The sequence below is a fragment of the Mus caroli genome, chromosome 9 (assembly GCF_900094665.2).
Source record: "Mus caroli chromosome 9, CAROLI_EIJ_v1.1, whole genome shotgun sequence".
Taxonomy (NCBI): domain Eukaryota; kingdom Metazoa; phylum Chordata; class Mammalia; order Rodentia; family Muridae; genus Mus; species Mus caroli.
The window spans coordinates 5,819,267-5,836,042 of NC_034578.1; the positions used below are offsets into that span (position 1 = coordinate 5,819,267).

The window sequence follows — 16,776 nt, forward strand, 5'->3', positions numbered from 1 at the left end:
TGTCCCACCTGGAGATCTATCCGATATACAATTACCAAACCCAAACACTATTGTGGATGCCAACAAGTGCTTGCTGACAAGAGCTTGATAAAGCTGTCTCCTGAGAGGCTCTGCCAGTGCCTGACAAATATAGAAGTGAATGCTCACATACATCCATTGGACTGAACATAGGGTCCTCAATGGAGGAGCTAGAGAAAGGACTCAAGGAGATGAAAGGTTTTGCAGCCCCCTAGGAGGAACAACAATTTGAACTAACCAGTATCCCCAGAGCTTCCTGGGACTAAACCACCAACCAAAGAGTACACATGGAGGGACTCATGGTTTCAGCCTCATATGTAGCAGAGGATAGCCTTGTGGGACACCAATGAGAGGAGAGGACCTTGGCCTTATGAAAGCTCCATGCCAGGACAGGGAAGGGGGAGTTGGTGGGTTAGTGAGTAGTGAGAGGGGAGATGTGATAGGGAGGTTTTCAGGGGAGAAATAAGGAAAGGGGATAAAATTTGAAATTTAAATAAAGAAAATATCTAATAAAAGAAAAAATATAAAAAACATTAAAGTGTGTTTATCTTCCCTCATATCTGAAACCTTTCCCTCTGTATTTCTCTGCTGTGGTCATACTGTAAATGTCAAATATTTTACGTTCATTTTCCTTTAAAATGTGTCTTTGCTATTTTCTTAATATATGATATACTTATGTATTTTGTTATATATCTGTTTGATAATATGATATAAGAATACAATATGACAAGATCAGTTGAGAAAGAGTTGAATTACCATTCTTTAAACATATAGTATTTCTGAAATTGTCTACTTTATGAAGTTAATATAGAATTTTACAGAAGAATAAGGAGTAGATAAAAGAATTGGATATTTGGCATGGGAAAAATTAGAGCAGGAATTCAAAGTTATTTTTGGCTATTAAGAAATTCAAGTCCAGTTTGGGCTCTATGAGACTCTTCCCCACCCCTCAAAACCATCATAATAACAAAACATTAGATCCTATTACTAATGGTTCCTTCTGCATGATAGCAAGATATCATCATTAGGTTCTTTGAAAAGCTATTACTTTCCTTTATATGGTAATTATGGTGGCTTTTCAATTAGGCATTCTTATTCTGAATGGCTAGCAACTGTTTGATTTCCTAAGCTATGAAGCAGATGGGTGGCTCATGCACCAGACTTCTTGAAGGCATCAGGTCAAACAGGATCTGTCTGTCTTTTCAAAGTGTAATTTGTGTAGATTAGGTGGTAAAGGCAGCAGAAAAAAAGCCTAAGGAACTATAATATAATTAAAGGCAAGGACAATCATTGAGAAATAAGATGGTGAGTTGATCTATTCTGAATTCTATTGTTTCTTAGAAGAATAGATTAATTGCCTCTGCTTCATGAGAACTTAAACACAGTTCAAGGGTGGGAGAAAACTGAAGATTTCATGAAAGCTTGTTTATAGAAGAAGTGACAAATAGGGATGGAAGGGAGGTAAACAAAATAATTATCTTAAAGGATGCAATTTTAGGATACTATACGAGTGCATGAAACAATTGTGACTAATTCAACTTGCTTTCAGAATGATGAGAAATATATGGAACAGGGGTTTCATGCCATGGCTCTTACCTGCCTCATTTGTGCGGATCATTCGAGATGGAATGCTTGGATCTCCTGTCCCAATTGGATTGGTGGCCACCACTCGGAATTCATATTCTACCCAGGGGTTTAGGTCCACAGCCATTGCTGACTCCATGTCTCCTGTGATGACTTCTGGGACTACAGAGAAGCATATTTCATACCATGAAGAGGCTGGAGAAATACTGTCACTATATGTTGGTCAGTGATGTCACTGTTAACAGTCCTTACTTCCTCATTGTATGAGATTATGTGAGATCCTACTTTCTTGTAATACATGATTATGTGCCTCAACTATCACTACTAAGGTAAAGTGATCTTTCAGGAAGTGAACACTGAATATGCTTATGCTGTTTGCAGGTCATTGGAATTCTTCTCATCTGGCTACTGAAGAACTTAACATTGTCTACACTAAAACAGATTTCCTCATCTTCAGCCCTAGAAAAGAGGCTAATTCATACTAGAAAAAAAATTTTTTTCCATTCCTATGGCAATTTCAAAAGATGTTTCTTGTTCTTACAAATATATTTTATCTCCTGTCCACAATAACAAATTAGGAATATATATTAATTAGAAATGATAGCATGTAAGAATTAGGGGCAAGCTTGGATCTCTTCTTGGAATGATTTTTGTACTATGCTTTGATTCAATCAGAGCAGGACACTTCTTAGTAGTTGTCTGTACAGTTGTGTCCCATTCACTCTTATCATACCATAGGAGCTGCCCCACCACTGACACTCTAATTCTGCAGGTTGGCACTGACCTTCATATCCTTAAAACCAATGATAGATTTCAGCTCTAAGTAGACATTTGAATACCACAAGCACAGTAACCTACCCTCTCTCTCCCTTCGTATACTTTCTGTTTTCCAGGAAAGGAAAACTTGACTTCATTTCTTTACATGGATTACTCCTTCTCGGCCACTTTTCCCTTGTCCATCTTTGCCATGTGATTTTGCAACTAGAGTATTCCACTGCTGGACTTTAATATTCATCTCTGGTTTATATATATTTTCTTAGAATTTATATATTCTCTGATTTGTATGTGTGTGTATGTGTGTGATTTGCCATGGGGTGCCTATGTGCCTGTGCACATACCACACACTTATAGCAACCAGAGAATGATATAAGCTGTCTTCCTCTACCACTCAGTGCCTTACTGCTTTGAGATGAGGCATGTCAATGAACTGGAATATCACCACTTGGTGAGGTCTGGGATTTGAGCTTTCAGGATCTACCTGTCTCTGTCCCTCAATTCTGTAATTACAGGCATGTGCAGCCAGGTCCCATGTGGGTGTTCAGCATTTGAATTCGGGTCTCTAAGCTTACACAGCAAGTGTGATTGTGCCATCTAACCAGCCTCATGTTTCAGTATTTTAAGCATAACTTATATATCAATTTATAATATAATTAATTAGGTAACTCTAAATGTATTGTTTATTCATAAGGAATATACTTTTTAAAACATTAGTTGAAACATAGTTTTTAAAAACAAGCAAACAATTTTGTCAAGAATTTGGTTTTGAATATTGAAGAGATTAAAGATAATGGATGTTTTTCTTTCCAGGTAAAAATATTTAACAGCTTCACTGCCATCCTTTTATAAAAAATATTGTTGCTGGAGCCATGGGTATAGATTGCTTTCAAGGAAAATACATGAATCACAGGGAAAATAATAGTGGTATTTAAAGACAGCCAATGCTGAATAAGAGGAGGATACCACTGGAATGGATTTTCTAGTAAAATCATCACATCCAAGAATTCAATAAAATATTTGACAAGCTAGTCAACTGCAGAATTTAATTAACCAATTGGCTCATAGAAAACATACCCATAGACAAACAATAGAAACCAATGGTAAATGTTTCAGAGACATCCTGGAGTTATAAAAGAAAGATCAGTGATGTTTGTGGTCATGGGTGATTTGATAATCTTAAATACACACAGAAAAAAAAACCAGATCACATAATAATTTTCAGTAGCATGAAGAACATCACATTTTTAAGGTACATTTAATTCACTTAATTGGAAACGAGACTCAAAGATGAAATTGTTTGCCCCTCTCAAATATAGTTTCATATTTTTCCAAATATACAGATTATTCTTACTTAATTTTTGGATTTTCCTTGCAGACAAAAGAATTTATAAGCCAATTCTACAACATGAATATGTAAGCCCATTCTAAGATATGCTTAGTTAGAAGGCCCGTGCTCAAATTTTTGTTTTAATTAACAAAAGTAAGGAATTCACTTTCATTTTGGTACATAAAAGAATGTTAAATGTTTTTAAATAGCTTATAAGTTATATTGACTTATCAAAAATTTAAACTGTATACTCATCACTTCTTCTAATATATATATATATATATATATATATATATATATATATATCAGGATTAGAAGTTATTTACTTGAGTTATTTTAGATTATGAAAACAATTTCAAAAACCAAGAAACTCCCCATAAAAGTGCCGCACAGATAGGGACCTTTTTTCCCATTAGAGGCATTAAAATTATGGCTAGATTACATACAAGGCTAAAGCCAAGAAGCATTAACAACAGCTTCTTTAGATCACCAAGGATTTGAAGACTCTTTAGTGCACTTGTCCTGGGGATGGTGTGCCTTTACCACTATTTCAATGAATTCTGAGTTTTGGAGAAAGTAATCTGATGAATTTGCACTGATTCACTCTACAAAATGATTCTTTACTCTACAAAGGGTAGAAAAAAAATGAATACAAATAGTGCTATAATTTTGAAAAATATATTTCTTTACAAATAAAATATAATCTTAGTTTTTAAAAATAAATACTTCCACAAAGGAAATTAAATCAGAGCTATAACTTAAAAGTATTTCCAGTATTAAATTTATTTTACAAAGAAAAGATATAGCTTTCCAGTATAGAATTATCAACAAACATAAAATAACTTTTCCTCTTAATCTTTCCTACCTCCTGTAGAAACAGATGTATCAAGAGAACAACAATAACAAAATGAATGGCTGAATCAGAGAATAAGTTAGCTAAGAGACATGAACTCATGGCTGTACCAGGCAGACCATAAGAAAGACTGGGTTAGAAAATCATTGAGTGACTCAGGAAACATACATGTACGTTTAAGGATCTCTCCCAGAAATAAGTTCATCAGGCTGTGCGACATGCAGTGGCAGGAGGGTGGCATGTGTGAGCATACAGCAGATACACAACTGATTCTGTCATAGCTTCAAAGCAAAGTCTTTGAGGAATCACAGTAAAATTAAGATTGAAAACTGGGCAAGAGTAGATGGGAATTCTGAAATCAATCTGCTTATGAGATTTGAATTCGTGTTCTTCCAATATCTACTAACCAGATCATATCTCTCATTTCTTTGGGGCTACAATTGTTCTATACAGAATGAGGTTAGTGCTTTAAATATTTATGGGAAATGTGTATACACATAGCACACTATAATGATAACCATAGTGATGCTTTAAGTTCATGCAGCAACCTAGTTAAGTAAGATTTGAATTATGTTCTGTAGAAAAAAATACTTTCTGTCAACTTAATTGTATTCTGAGTGAAACTAAATATGCCAAAGCTCCATTTACTTAGACACCATAGACCACTCCATAGCCACAGCATTGCATTTTAGTTTCATTCTTAATGAACTCATACATCATCTTGATGATTTTCACATTACTTATTTGCTCTTGTTTGAGATAGATTTTTGATATGTAGCAAATTTGGTTCCAAGCTTCTTATGTAGCCTAGGCTGGATTAACATGTAAGGTAGTCCTCTTGCCTCTGCTTTCCAAAGACAGAGATTGTAGGGATCTACCACCATGTCTAGGCTGACTTTTATATTTTACTTCTAAGCAGATGAATTAACTCTAAAATACAGCAGAAACACTCATCCCCACTCTGTGTAGACAATTGCTTCTGAAAACTTTCCTTCTAGTCTTAGAGCTTATTTGAAAGTAATGCTATATCTAATAGCTATTGGGGAGTGTGACTTTCCATATCATTTCCACAAGTCCAGTAACATTACAAAGTTTGGGGAAAGTTAGTTTTATAACATTCAAAGGAAATTACTAGTGATGAAAATAAATAAAATAATAAAAGTAAAACAGAAAATATGTTTAAAAACACACATTAAGATGATCCAATGTTTTAGGAAACACAGCCATGCTAGATTTTCATTTTACAAATAAAACTGACACAGCAGAAGTTTCTGAGATGTGGACAGTCTATATCCTAATCTTTCACTATGTATATGTGTTTATATAATAGAATGCAAAAAATTCTCTAGAGCTGCATCCTGAAAATGACTGTATATCACACTGATGAATTCCCAGAGAGCCCTGGAGCTTACCCAAGAGCATTGCTCAACATCTCATTTCTGGTTTGATAACTGTTCTTGAGTCATATACACTGTGATAATTGAGGGAAGCTGGGGAATGGCTCCACAGAGATTTTGTGCATAATGTAATTTTTACAACTTTTTTTCTGTAAATCTGAAAGTTATTTCAACACACAAATTAAAAAAAATTAGTTCAACACACAATGTGGCCTCTTTAAAAAAAAAAACAACTGTGAATAGAAGAGAGGAAGGGAGTTTGCTTTTTGAAAGCACAGGGAAGTAGTTCACTGTGATCAATGTTGTAAAGAATAATGGATTTCTACAGTTGACAAATGATTTTGAGTGAGCTTTAAAGTAAATGCACCTGTTGCTTCAAGATGCTGGTTTTGTGTCAGTCTGCGGACCTCTTACCTGTCTTCACTGTTTGCCAGCCCAGGGAGAAGGGGCTGCGAGCCTGAAGGTTGTAAGAAGAGATGGGGCTATGGTTGTCAGTTGCTGGACTCCATGAGAGAGTGGCTGTGCTTTCCGTAATCTCCTCCACTATGACCACTCCAGGTGGCCCTGGGGGACCTACAGGCAAGACAGTAGAAAAAACTAAGTGCAGAGAATCATAAGCAGCCATGAGACATTAGATTTCCAATGTGGATCTCATGAGATGATGTGTTTGCCTAAACAAAATACATACTTAGTAATGAAAATTGACAAGCAGAAAGTTATTGAATACAAGTTATTTTCTAGAATTTCTGTAGAAGAACTTAATTATGTTTTATATTTTTTTCTGACACTTTGTGCCTGGAGGCAACTTTCAATTAGCATTATATTTTATTTGAAAAGGAAAAATAATCAGAAGCAGACACAAAGTTATGAATGTCAATATGAACTGTGGTTGTTAAAATCAATCACAACTAATAGGCAGAAGCAGCAACAGGCAGACACGATACCAGTGATAATAAAAGAGCTATAGGTGGATACAGTTAATGCTCTAGCTCAGAAACCTTACAATGTGCAAGACATGTAATGCTTTCTCTTGAACAGCTCACATTTTGACCAAGAGAATGCAGAGCATTCTGGAATAGTGGAACTATGGGGACCGTGAGCTTATTCACCAAAAGTGAAGTATACATAGTGCTCTGTGAGAATTAAAACGAGAGTAGAGTTACATTGCTTTGGGGTGGGTGATGAAGCAGAGTGGTAGTGACTCACAGAAGTTTAGTTCTTTTTAATCTCTAAGTGATAGTATGGAACAGAGACAACTGGTAGACATGGAGGTAGACAAATACCGAGTAGGTTTTGTTTTCAAGAAATAACCAGAATATGATTTCAGGAGAAATGTCTCATTAGTTCATTATGCCTAAAAATCAATGTTAAGTGAATTAAAATGTATGCCTATTTACATTTTATTCATTAAAGTAAACAACAGTGACTTTTTTGTGGTTAAACTCATATTCTATAATATGTACTATGCAAGTTTTAGAATTGTTTCTATATTGCATAAAGAATATACACCTAGATTATTTTCAGTTACTAATCTATGAATTGACACATATGTGGCAAATTATTTTCTGGATTTCATGATCAAGATATCTATGAACTACAGAGTGGAACAGTGAGCTAGAGTACTTTAAAAATTTGACACGTGAATGGAATTTTTAAGACAGTATATGAGCATTTTTACTGAGCAGGTTGCTGAAAGGATTGAAAGATTTTGCTGAAGGGACCCTATTATATCTGTCTCCTGTGAGGCTTTGCCAGTGACTGGCAAATACAGAAGTGGATGCTCACAGTCTTCTATAGGAAGGAACACAAGGCCTCTGATATAGGAGCTAGAGAAAGTACCCAAGAGCTGAACGGATCTGCAACCCTATAGGTAGAACAACAATATGGACTAATCAGTACCCTCAGAGCTCGCATCTCTAGCTGCATATGTAGCAGAAGATGGCCTAGTTGGCCATCATTGGGAAGAGAGGCCCCTTGGTCTTGCTAACTTTATATGCCCCAGTACAGGAGAATGCCAGGGTCAAGAAGTGTGAGTGAGTGGGTAAGGGAGCAGGGAGGGAGAAGAGGGTATAGGGGACTTTTGGGATACCATTTGAAATGTAAATGAAGAAAATATCTAATAAAAAATGTGGGAAAAAAAAGAAAGTTAGAGACTATTTTGAAGGTGATAGAGCTGGGGATGTGCACAAAGGAGCAGTGCAAAGCCTTGAGAAGAAGCAGATTTTCCTCTCAGTGAAGTGATGGAAGGAACAGTGAAATATTGAAACACAGAATGACTTTGCAACAACAAAGAAAGAAGTCCAGAGCTCATTCTGGAAGGAAATCATTGTTTTCTCCACCTAGTCTCCAAATGGAGGGTGTGTGTATGTGAAAGTGAGCTTGGGGACAGGAGGGCATCAGGAAAGGCTTCGAGTAGATATGTAAAGAAAAGAAGCAAGAGATAATACAGATGATCACAATGATATTTTTAGGTTTAGCTGGATTGTATCATCGTGAAGGAGAAACTGAACAAATAAGCACATTTTGAACAGCCAGACCAGGTTTAGGAAAGAAGTCAGAAAAATGGGTTATAGCTTGGAGAAAATGTGAATTACTGTGGAATTCAGAAGTCAGGAAGGTGCTAGTGGCTTACAACAACACAAAGACAATGGACTACTACAGAAAGGAGACCAAAGAGTTGGCTTTGTGTTGTGAAGGGCAGCTGGCAGAATTTGTGACTTTGTGTGTGTGTGTGTGTGTGTGTGTGTAGGTGGGATAGTTTTGAGTAGAAAATTGGTGTGCAGGCATATAGGGAGGAATATGATTATTAATATGGATAATTCCAGCACTGTGTATGGCTATGATGATGCACAGCAGTGTTTATGCTGAAGTCATTAATGTGGCATAGTGAGGAAAAGAGAAGAGATGCAGGTGTTGAAGAAGGTGTGTAGGAAGGTATTATACTTTAGACAGGATTATAGGGAAACATCTGTAAGACCAATATAATTATGCCCAAATTATTATCACTATTAGATTACTACAATGATGCCAATAGATAACATATGCTCTCTACCTTATAACACACTAAGATGACATGCTGTGTGTTTCCTAGACAATAATTATTACTTTACTATTATTGGCTTACTATTTTAAAGAGATGATCATGGACTTCAAAGAGACTATTCAGTTCAAAATTATCTAGGCAGTGTATTTGGTTTTGTGCTAGGCACTGGAAATGTGAGCATTAGTCTAATGAAAGGAAATTACTTGTCATGGTCATTGTAGTAGTGGATAGCTGAGGTGAGCTATAAGTATAGACATGAAAACAAAATCTGATTTTGGAAAGTAGCAAGGGATATGCAGACCTTCCTTTAACTATTAATAAGGGAAAGAGTTTCCAGTGAAGGAAAGAAAGAGAAGGTGTGTGTTAGTGTTAAAGAAAGTGCAGGTGGTGGATGAAGTATGCAGTAGAGACAAGTGCCTGATGGACAGCAAACAAAGTTCATGCATAGGGTGACAGGCATCACTCCTTTCCCTTTATGCCAATGTAATTCATTCCTTCATTGACTGCTCCTTTTCCCTTTTGAAGCTGAGCTCGCCCATGACTATTGGACTCTATCCAAAATAATAAAAATGTCAAACACTGTTCAACTCTTGAGTTTTGGTCATTACAAGCTGTTGATATTCCTCTATCCTTGTGAAATAACTTTTAGGGTTTAGACTAGTAGACAGTGGAAGTCAAATTATACCAAAGTTTCTGTAAGAAACTCCAAAGACATTTTGACAGAGGCATGAATAGAAGGAAACATCCAACTTGTTCCCAGCTCTCCCATGCGTTCCAGCCCAGGCAGTAGATACAATGGAGGCAGCCTTCAAAGATCTCTTGCTTCTGGAGGCATGCATGTGAGAAAATATTGGGATGGATTGGCTGAGCTTGTCAGACGCTAAAGTCCTGAGAAATGAGGTGCATGGATCTTTAAAGTGACTAAATTTGAAGACGATGGCTAATTGGAACGTGCTCAAAATTATTTCTTTTTTTTTAGAATTTTTTTATTAGGTATTTTCCTCATTTACATTTCCAATGCTATCCAAAAAGTCCCCAATACACTCCCCCCCCCACTCCCCTACCCACCCACTCCCACTTTTTGGCCCTGGCGTTCCCCTGTACTGGGGCATATAAAGTTTGCAAGACGGCCTAGTAGGCCATCACTGGAAAGAGAGGCCCATTGGACTTGCAAAATTATTTCTTGTGTGGGTTTGCTTACAGGGAACTCTGAGGAAGGGCTTTTAAAACAGCTTAGAAGTTTTTGTGATGTGTTAATATAAGAAATCATTGTTAAATTTATTTCTTTATCTCATCCATATTATGCCATTATTCTGTTAAATTTCAGCATTCTACTTATTTATCTCTTCAATGGACATTTATTTACTAATGCCTACATGCAAACTTAAGGTCATGTGGGGAAACGAGTATCTGTAAAAGCAAGTTATTTTTCCTTCTGAGTACTAAAGTTTGTGGAAGATGATTAGCATATTTTAAGATTATAGCTAATAATTATTCAGTATTTTCTAATGTTTCAACTGAAATTTTGCTTTATTCTTCTTTATATATCTTCAAGAACTTTTTTCAATTTACATCTATTTACCAAAATATATTTTGTAGCAAAATAACCAGTAACAATGTTTATGCACCCATTATACTATCTTGGCTGATCAGTCATGTATAATTAATTATAAATCATTATACAAATGATTGCTCAGTAATCATGTAATATTTAAGTTATAAAAGCTTGTGACAAAATAAGCACTCATTAAGTTAATATTAGAGTCTATTTAACAGCACAGCCTTCATGGAATTGTAAAATATACAATGCAAAACTGTATACATTAACTTGCCAAATAGGCAGAGAAAAATACCAGAAAGAAATGCATTAGCTTATTACTTGGAGATGAAAATAGCACATTTAAGCTTTATTTTATGCGTATTTCTTTTTTAAAAAATTTATTTTCTGTTTTATTTGTATGAGTATTCACTTACATGTATGTATGTGCATCGCTAAAGGCATTGAATACTTTGGAACTGGAGTTATAGATTATTGTGAGTCAAAATGTGGGTGCTGGTAACTGACCCTGGTCCTCCGGAAGAGCAGCTAGTGGCCCTCAGCACCAAGCATGCTTCCCATCCCTTCCCAAACTTATTTCTCTACAGTCCTCAGTATGAGAGTACTACTTTTACAACGACTTTAAGGTTACACTTTAGAGCAGTAGTTCTCAACCTGTGGGTAATGATCCCTTAGGGGAGTCAAAAGTCCATTTATAGGAGTCACCTAAGACTATTAAAAAACATATTTACACTACAATTCATAACAGTAGCAATATTACAGTTATGAAGTAGAAATGAAAATAATTTTATGGTTGGGGGATATAAATAATCCATGGTTTCAGATCCACAACAGGAGGAACTATATTGAAGAGTCACAGCATTAGGAAGGTTGAGAACCACTGTTGTAAAGAAAGTAAAAACTGTGCTATCCTAAAGATAACCAACTTAATAAGGAAACATCTATTGAGTACCATTGCATTTGGTGAGGGAGACAATATTAGTTTTCAGCACGCAGTGTGTTAAAAAGCAGTGGCAAAGGCAAGCTTTTCGCACAAAGGTATACTAGGAAGTGGTCACCACTTTCAAGTGCTCCAAGAGTGCTTTTTGTCTCCATGTACACCTACATGCCAGAAGAGGTTATCAGATCCCATTACAGATGATAGTGAGCCACCACGTGGTGGCTGGGAGTTGAATTCAGGCCTCCATAATAGCAGCCAGTGTTCTTAACCACTGAGCCATGTCTCCAGCTCCAGGGTCTAAACCACCAACTGAAGAGTATACATGGAAAAGCTATGACTCTAGATACATATTCCAGAGAAAGGGCTTATCTGACATCAATGGGAGGGGAGGGAGGCTTGATGCCCAGTGTAGGGAGATGCTAGAGGATTGAAGCAGGACTGTGTGAGTTGGTGGAGGAGCACCTTCATAGAGACAAAGGGGAAGGGGAAGAAAGGGGATGGGACTGGAGGGGGGGTTGTGGAGGAGTAACTGGGAATGGGGATATCCCTTAAAATATAAACAAATAAAATGATTTTTTTAAAAAAAAAAAGAGTGAATTTTGTACCTCATGTAACAGTTGTTCAATTGGTTTATAATCATTTGCCTAAAATTTACACTCTTACAAATAGCCAAACTGGTTCTTGACATATATTAGGCCCTTGGAAAATATTTGTGAAAGAAAAGATGAAGGATGGAAAGATGGGAGAATGATAAAAAGATGGAAGGTTAGAGGAGGCTAAGTTTTGAATTTGCAATGCTGTATAACAAAGGAAAAGAATGTTTTAAAACATGACCTTCATGTTGCACAGGGAGCTTATGTAATGGTTTCTTTTTAAAATCATATTTGCATTAATGATTTTTTAGTCAGGTTTAGAATGGCAAAAAAAAAAAAAAAAATGCTACCAAGTGGAGAATAAAAAGAAGGGATTTCATAGTAAGACTTGTTAGAAACTTTGAGCATTGTAACCTATGGGAAAATATTTTTTCCTTATAAATATGAAATCCTTATAAATATGAAAGATTTCTTATGAATAGCTTATTGCAGTGCTACTCTAAAATAATCTGGTTTTGTGATTTTCTTTTTAAGAAAAATTAACCATAATTTTCAGCTATAATAGAGGTGAAAACAATTTACTGTTATTATATTAATGTTGGCTTATCAATGCTTTATTCATAAAGAAAATATTTTTAGACAATATATGCTGACTGCTGGCTCAATTAGCTTCCTCTTTATATTTAGAGTGAGTGAATTCATTAACATATTAATGTATCAACTGTCTTTGTTTTCTAAAGTTTGTTCCTAATGTCCCTGTTTTTCTTGTTTTATTTTTTAAACCAAATTAGGCAGTAAACATTGTTTTTCTGAAAGTCTTTTGCAGCTAATTTACAGAAAACCATCTTTGAAAATAGATTATCGAAAGACAAATGCCTCAGTGCATTTGTAAGAGGGGTAGAGTTCCTTCTACTTCTATTTTGTGGAATCGTTTGTGCAGAACTGGAATTAGATCTTCTTTGAAGGTCTGGTAGAACTCTGCACTAAACCCATCTGGTCCTGGGCTTTTTTTGACTGGGAGACTATTAATAACTGCTTCCATTTCTTTAGGGGATATGGAACTGTTTAGATCATTAACTTGATCCTGATTTAACTTTGTAACCTGGTATCTTTCAAGAAATTTGTCTATTTTGTCCAGGTTTTCCAGTTTTGTTGAGTATAGCCTTTTGTAGAAGGATCTGATGGTGTTTTGGATTTCCTCAGGATCTGTTGTTATGTCTTCCTTTTCATTTCTGATTTTGTTAATTAAGATGTTCATAAATTTCTCACTGTAAAGCATTATTTTTATATTATGAAATAATTCAGTTTATTTTCATTTTTATATGTGGCAGAGTGATCCTAGTCTTTCTTTTCCACAGTGAAAATTTTAAGAGGAAAAACTAAAGTTTCTGGGATTTCAAATATTAAATAGAACTCATTTTTAAAATTCTTAACATCTAAGGTGAAAACTTGATATAACTAACTTCTTGTTTTGTCATTTTATTTATATGTATGCTTTTATCACATTGCCCTCCTAAATATGACTCCCCTAATTCTATGGTTAGTACTGCAAATACTGAGTGATGATAGTCACATCCACCGGACATACACACACAGCTCTTCTGTAGGTAAGAGAAAGTGGGTGTGACTATTATTGAAGAAAAAAGTCCTAAACATGTTCTTCAAACACATGATGAAGACCAGCCTCTGCTACTACCTGAATAATAGGGTAATATGGAAAAATGAACCCAAGAACTCTACAGAGAACTTGTTTTATTTTTATCATGTAACTTCCTCATTGACAAAGAGCCACCATTACAAGGGGGACAATGGCTGGATTGTTAAATATAGAAAGAGAAACATGTGGACAACCAGAAAAATATAACAAAACAAAGTACCATTTTCAATAGGCTCAACTGATAATAAATAATATGTTTTTTCAATAAAAATATATGTATGCACACGCATATATATGCACTCATATGTATATGTATAGTACGTACGTATGTATATATGTATGTATGTATGTATGTATTATGTATGGGTATTCAGTGTGCATGTGTGTGTTTGGTACTGTTATTGTGTCTCAGACTAGCCTGGAACTCATAGGAGTCCTCTTGTCTCAGTCTTCTTGGTATTGGTATTACAGGTAAGAGTAATCTGAGCGATCATGTCTATCATCAAAAGTAATATTAATCAATACTATGACTGAATTTGTGATATACTATATATTTATACATATTAGTGAATGTGTTATCAAGTGGTTGTTGAGTTATATTTTTACAATTATAAAGGAAAAGAATGTGTATGTACTCAGAAAGTGTGTCATTGATAGCAAGTTTATGAAGTTTATTCTTATAAATGGAAATATGTATGCTATGGACATATAACATTGTGTACATTATGGGCTGGACAAACAGCTTCCTGTACTGTTGTGCTGAGCTTGATTTGTGTGTCTATCAAATGCTTGCTGCCACTAATGTCCCTCAGAAAGAGAGGAGCATTCCTTAAACTATTTACTATTTATTCACCTAATTATATTGAGTTTTTCTAATGTGTTTAGACCCATGAGAATAGGCAGTTCATCTTACCATGGATAGTCAAGTGTGGAAAGGAGAAATAAGTACGTATAATGGATATTTGAAAAATAATTTTGCTTTTAACTATTTGATAAATCTCAACATTTATTCATATCTATGTACTGTCAATCATTCTAACATTTATCTACAATCTATCAGCTATCATCTACCAATCATTTATCTATTTATTTATATCTATCCACTAACCATATAGCTATTTATCATGTCTATCCATCTTCATCTATCTGTAATTATCTAATCAATATCATCATCATCTTGACTCATCTATTTCTTTATTTTGTCTATCACATATATTACCCAATTCTTCTGTTTGAAATTGCTGCTTCTGCTCATTTTGCCTATTTAACATCTGCACAGACTGTACATTCAATATTCTGTCCAAGCTTTGTCTCCCTAGACTTCCCTGACCACGCTGTCTAAAAAAACAAACAAACAAAAAAATAAAATAAAACAAAACAAAACAAAAAAAGCCATTGGGTTCTCGGTTTATCAAATCATTTACTATTCATTCAGAGCTGAAATCACAAATAGAAATTATCCATTCAAGAGTAATTTACTAGTGCTTGCTTCCAACTTTGGAGTTTACACACAGAACTTTAGTACAGGAATTGCACATGTGATATTGTTGATATTATATTGTCATAGCTTACAATACTCACTTAAAACAGCATATTATGATATATGTTTATAATAAATGAGGGAATAATATTTCATAGCAAACCATTTTAGAATAGCTTTGGACTTAATATTTGAACACCATCACTTTTTGACAAACCTAGAAATGAAAAAGAAAATATATTTTACAAAACTGCTCATGGAAGTATTCTGAAAGAAGGCTAAATATGTATATTTAAGAATAGAAATTTCATCTATTGCATTCCCATCTTTGTTTAATGTTGCTAACTAGGTACCCACCTATCCATGCATTTCAGATGATAAGGGAAAGGCTATTAGTGTGTTCCAAACTTCTATGATCTTTGAAATTTCTGACATCTTTGTAGTACAACATACATTTTCCTGAGCATTTTCTAAGCCAAAAAATTTGTAAGTTTGAAATAAGAGCTTGATATCTTTCATTTTGTAAACAAAGCCTCGGAAACTTCTCTATATACTGTATACATATATTTTTTCAAGAAAAATTAATTTTAAGATAGTCAGACAAGGCCAGCCCTGTGCTATCTTGGGCATGAACTCTGCAGAGGGTCCCAAGTTCCCCAGAGGACTCTCCACGCAACAGTCTCCCTAGCACACCCAGGTTCTTGAGATCACTGGTGAGTGGAATGAAACATCTATTCCGAAAAACCTGGAGGGTCTTGTGCCAGCAGGAACAGGGAAAAAGGAAACCCACCCAACCAGCAGCTGATGTTCTTTCTGGTCTGATCCAGCCCCAGACCATCTTGGGTGTGAACTTGGCAGGCCTTAGCACACCAGGATGTTGGGATCACAGAGACCAGTCTACTCAAGAAAGCACATGGGCGGCAGAAGCAACAGGGATTCTTGTACATGGTCCCTTCGGGCATTCATCCTCAGCCACGAGGCAGAGCTGATACCCAGACCACTAGGCACCTTCCCTGCCAGAGGAGAGTCGGCCTTCAGGAAGGGCTCTAACCCCAGGATTCAGGAGGCAGATCTGAGCTCCAGACTTCTGTGTACCTTCCTACAAGTGGAGAACTTGCCTGCAGAGAGTGCTCTGACCACTGGAACAAGGGAGAGAGTTGGACTCCCAGGAGTGCTGAGAGAGGCTAAAGAATCACAGGAGGAACAAGATCCAGCCAGAGACAGCTAGAACATCTAACACCAGAGATTACCAGATGGAGAAAGGTAAATGTAAGAATCTTACTAAGAGAAACAAAGACCACTGGGCATCATCAGAACCCACTATGCCCACCACAGTGAGTCCTGGATAACCTAACACACTCGAAAAGCAAGATTGGGATTTAAAATCATATCTCATGATGCTGGTAGAGGATTTAAGAAGGGAATAATAACTCACTTAAAGAAATACATGAGAACACTGCTAAACAGGTGGAAGTCCTTAAAGAATTACAGGAAAACACTGCTAAACAGGTGATAGAATTGAACAAAACCAACCAAGATATAAAAATGG

General features: G+C 35.8%; 1 protein-coding gene across 11 annotated transcripts in view; it reads right to left on the minus strand.

Moving 5' to 3' along the window:
• Cntn5 (contactin 5) overlaps window positions 1–16,776 on the minus strand; it is a 1,179,522-nt gene that overhangs the window by 78,389 nt on the left and 1,084,357 nt on the right. For all 11 annotated transcript variants that reach the window (XM_021171282.2, XM_029481828.1, XM_029481827.1 and 8 more), the window contains 2 exons: window positions 6,371–6,529; window positions 1,615–1,764 (listed from right to left, as the gene is read on the minus strand). In XM_021171282.2, the coding sequence (XP_021026941.1) occupies window positions 1,615–1,764; window positions 6,371–6,529 (309 nt within the window). The remainder of the gene's footprint in view (window positions 1–1,614; window positions 1,765–6,370; window positions 6,530–16,776) is intronic.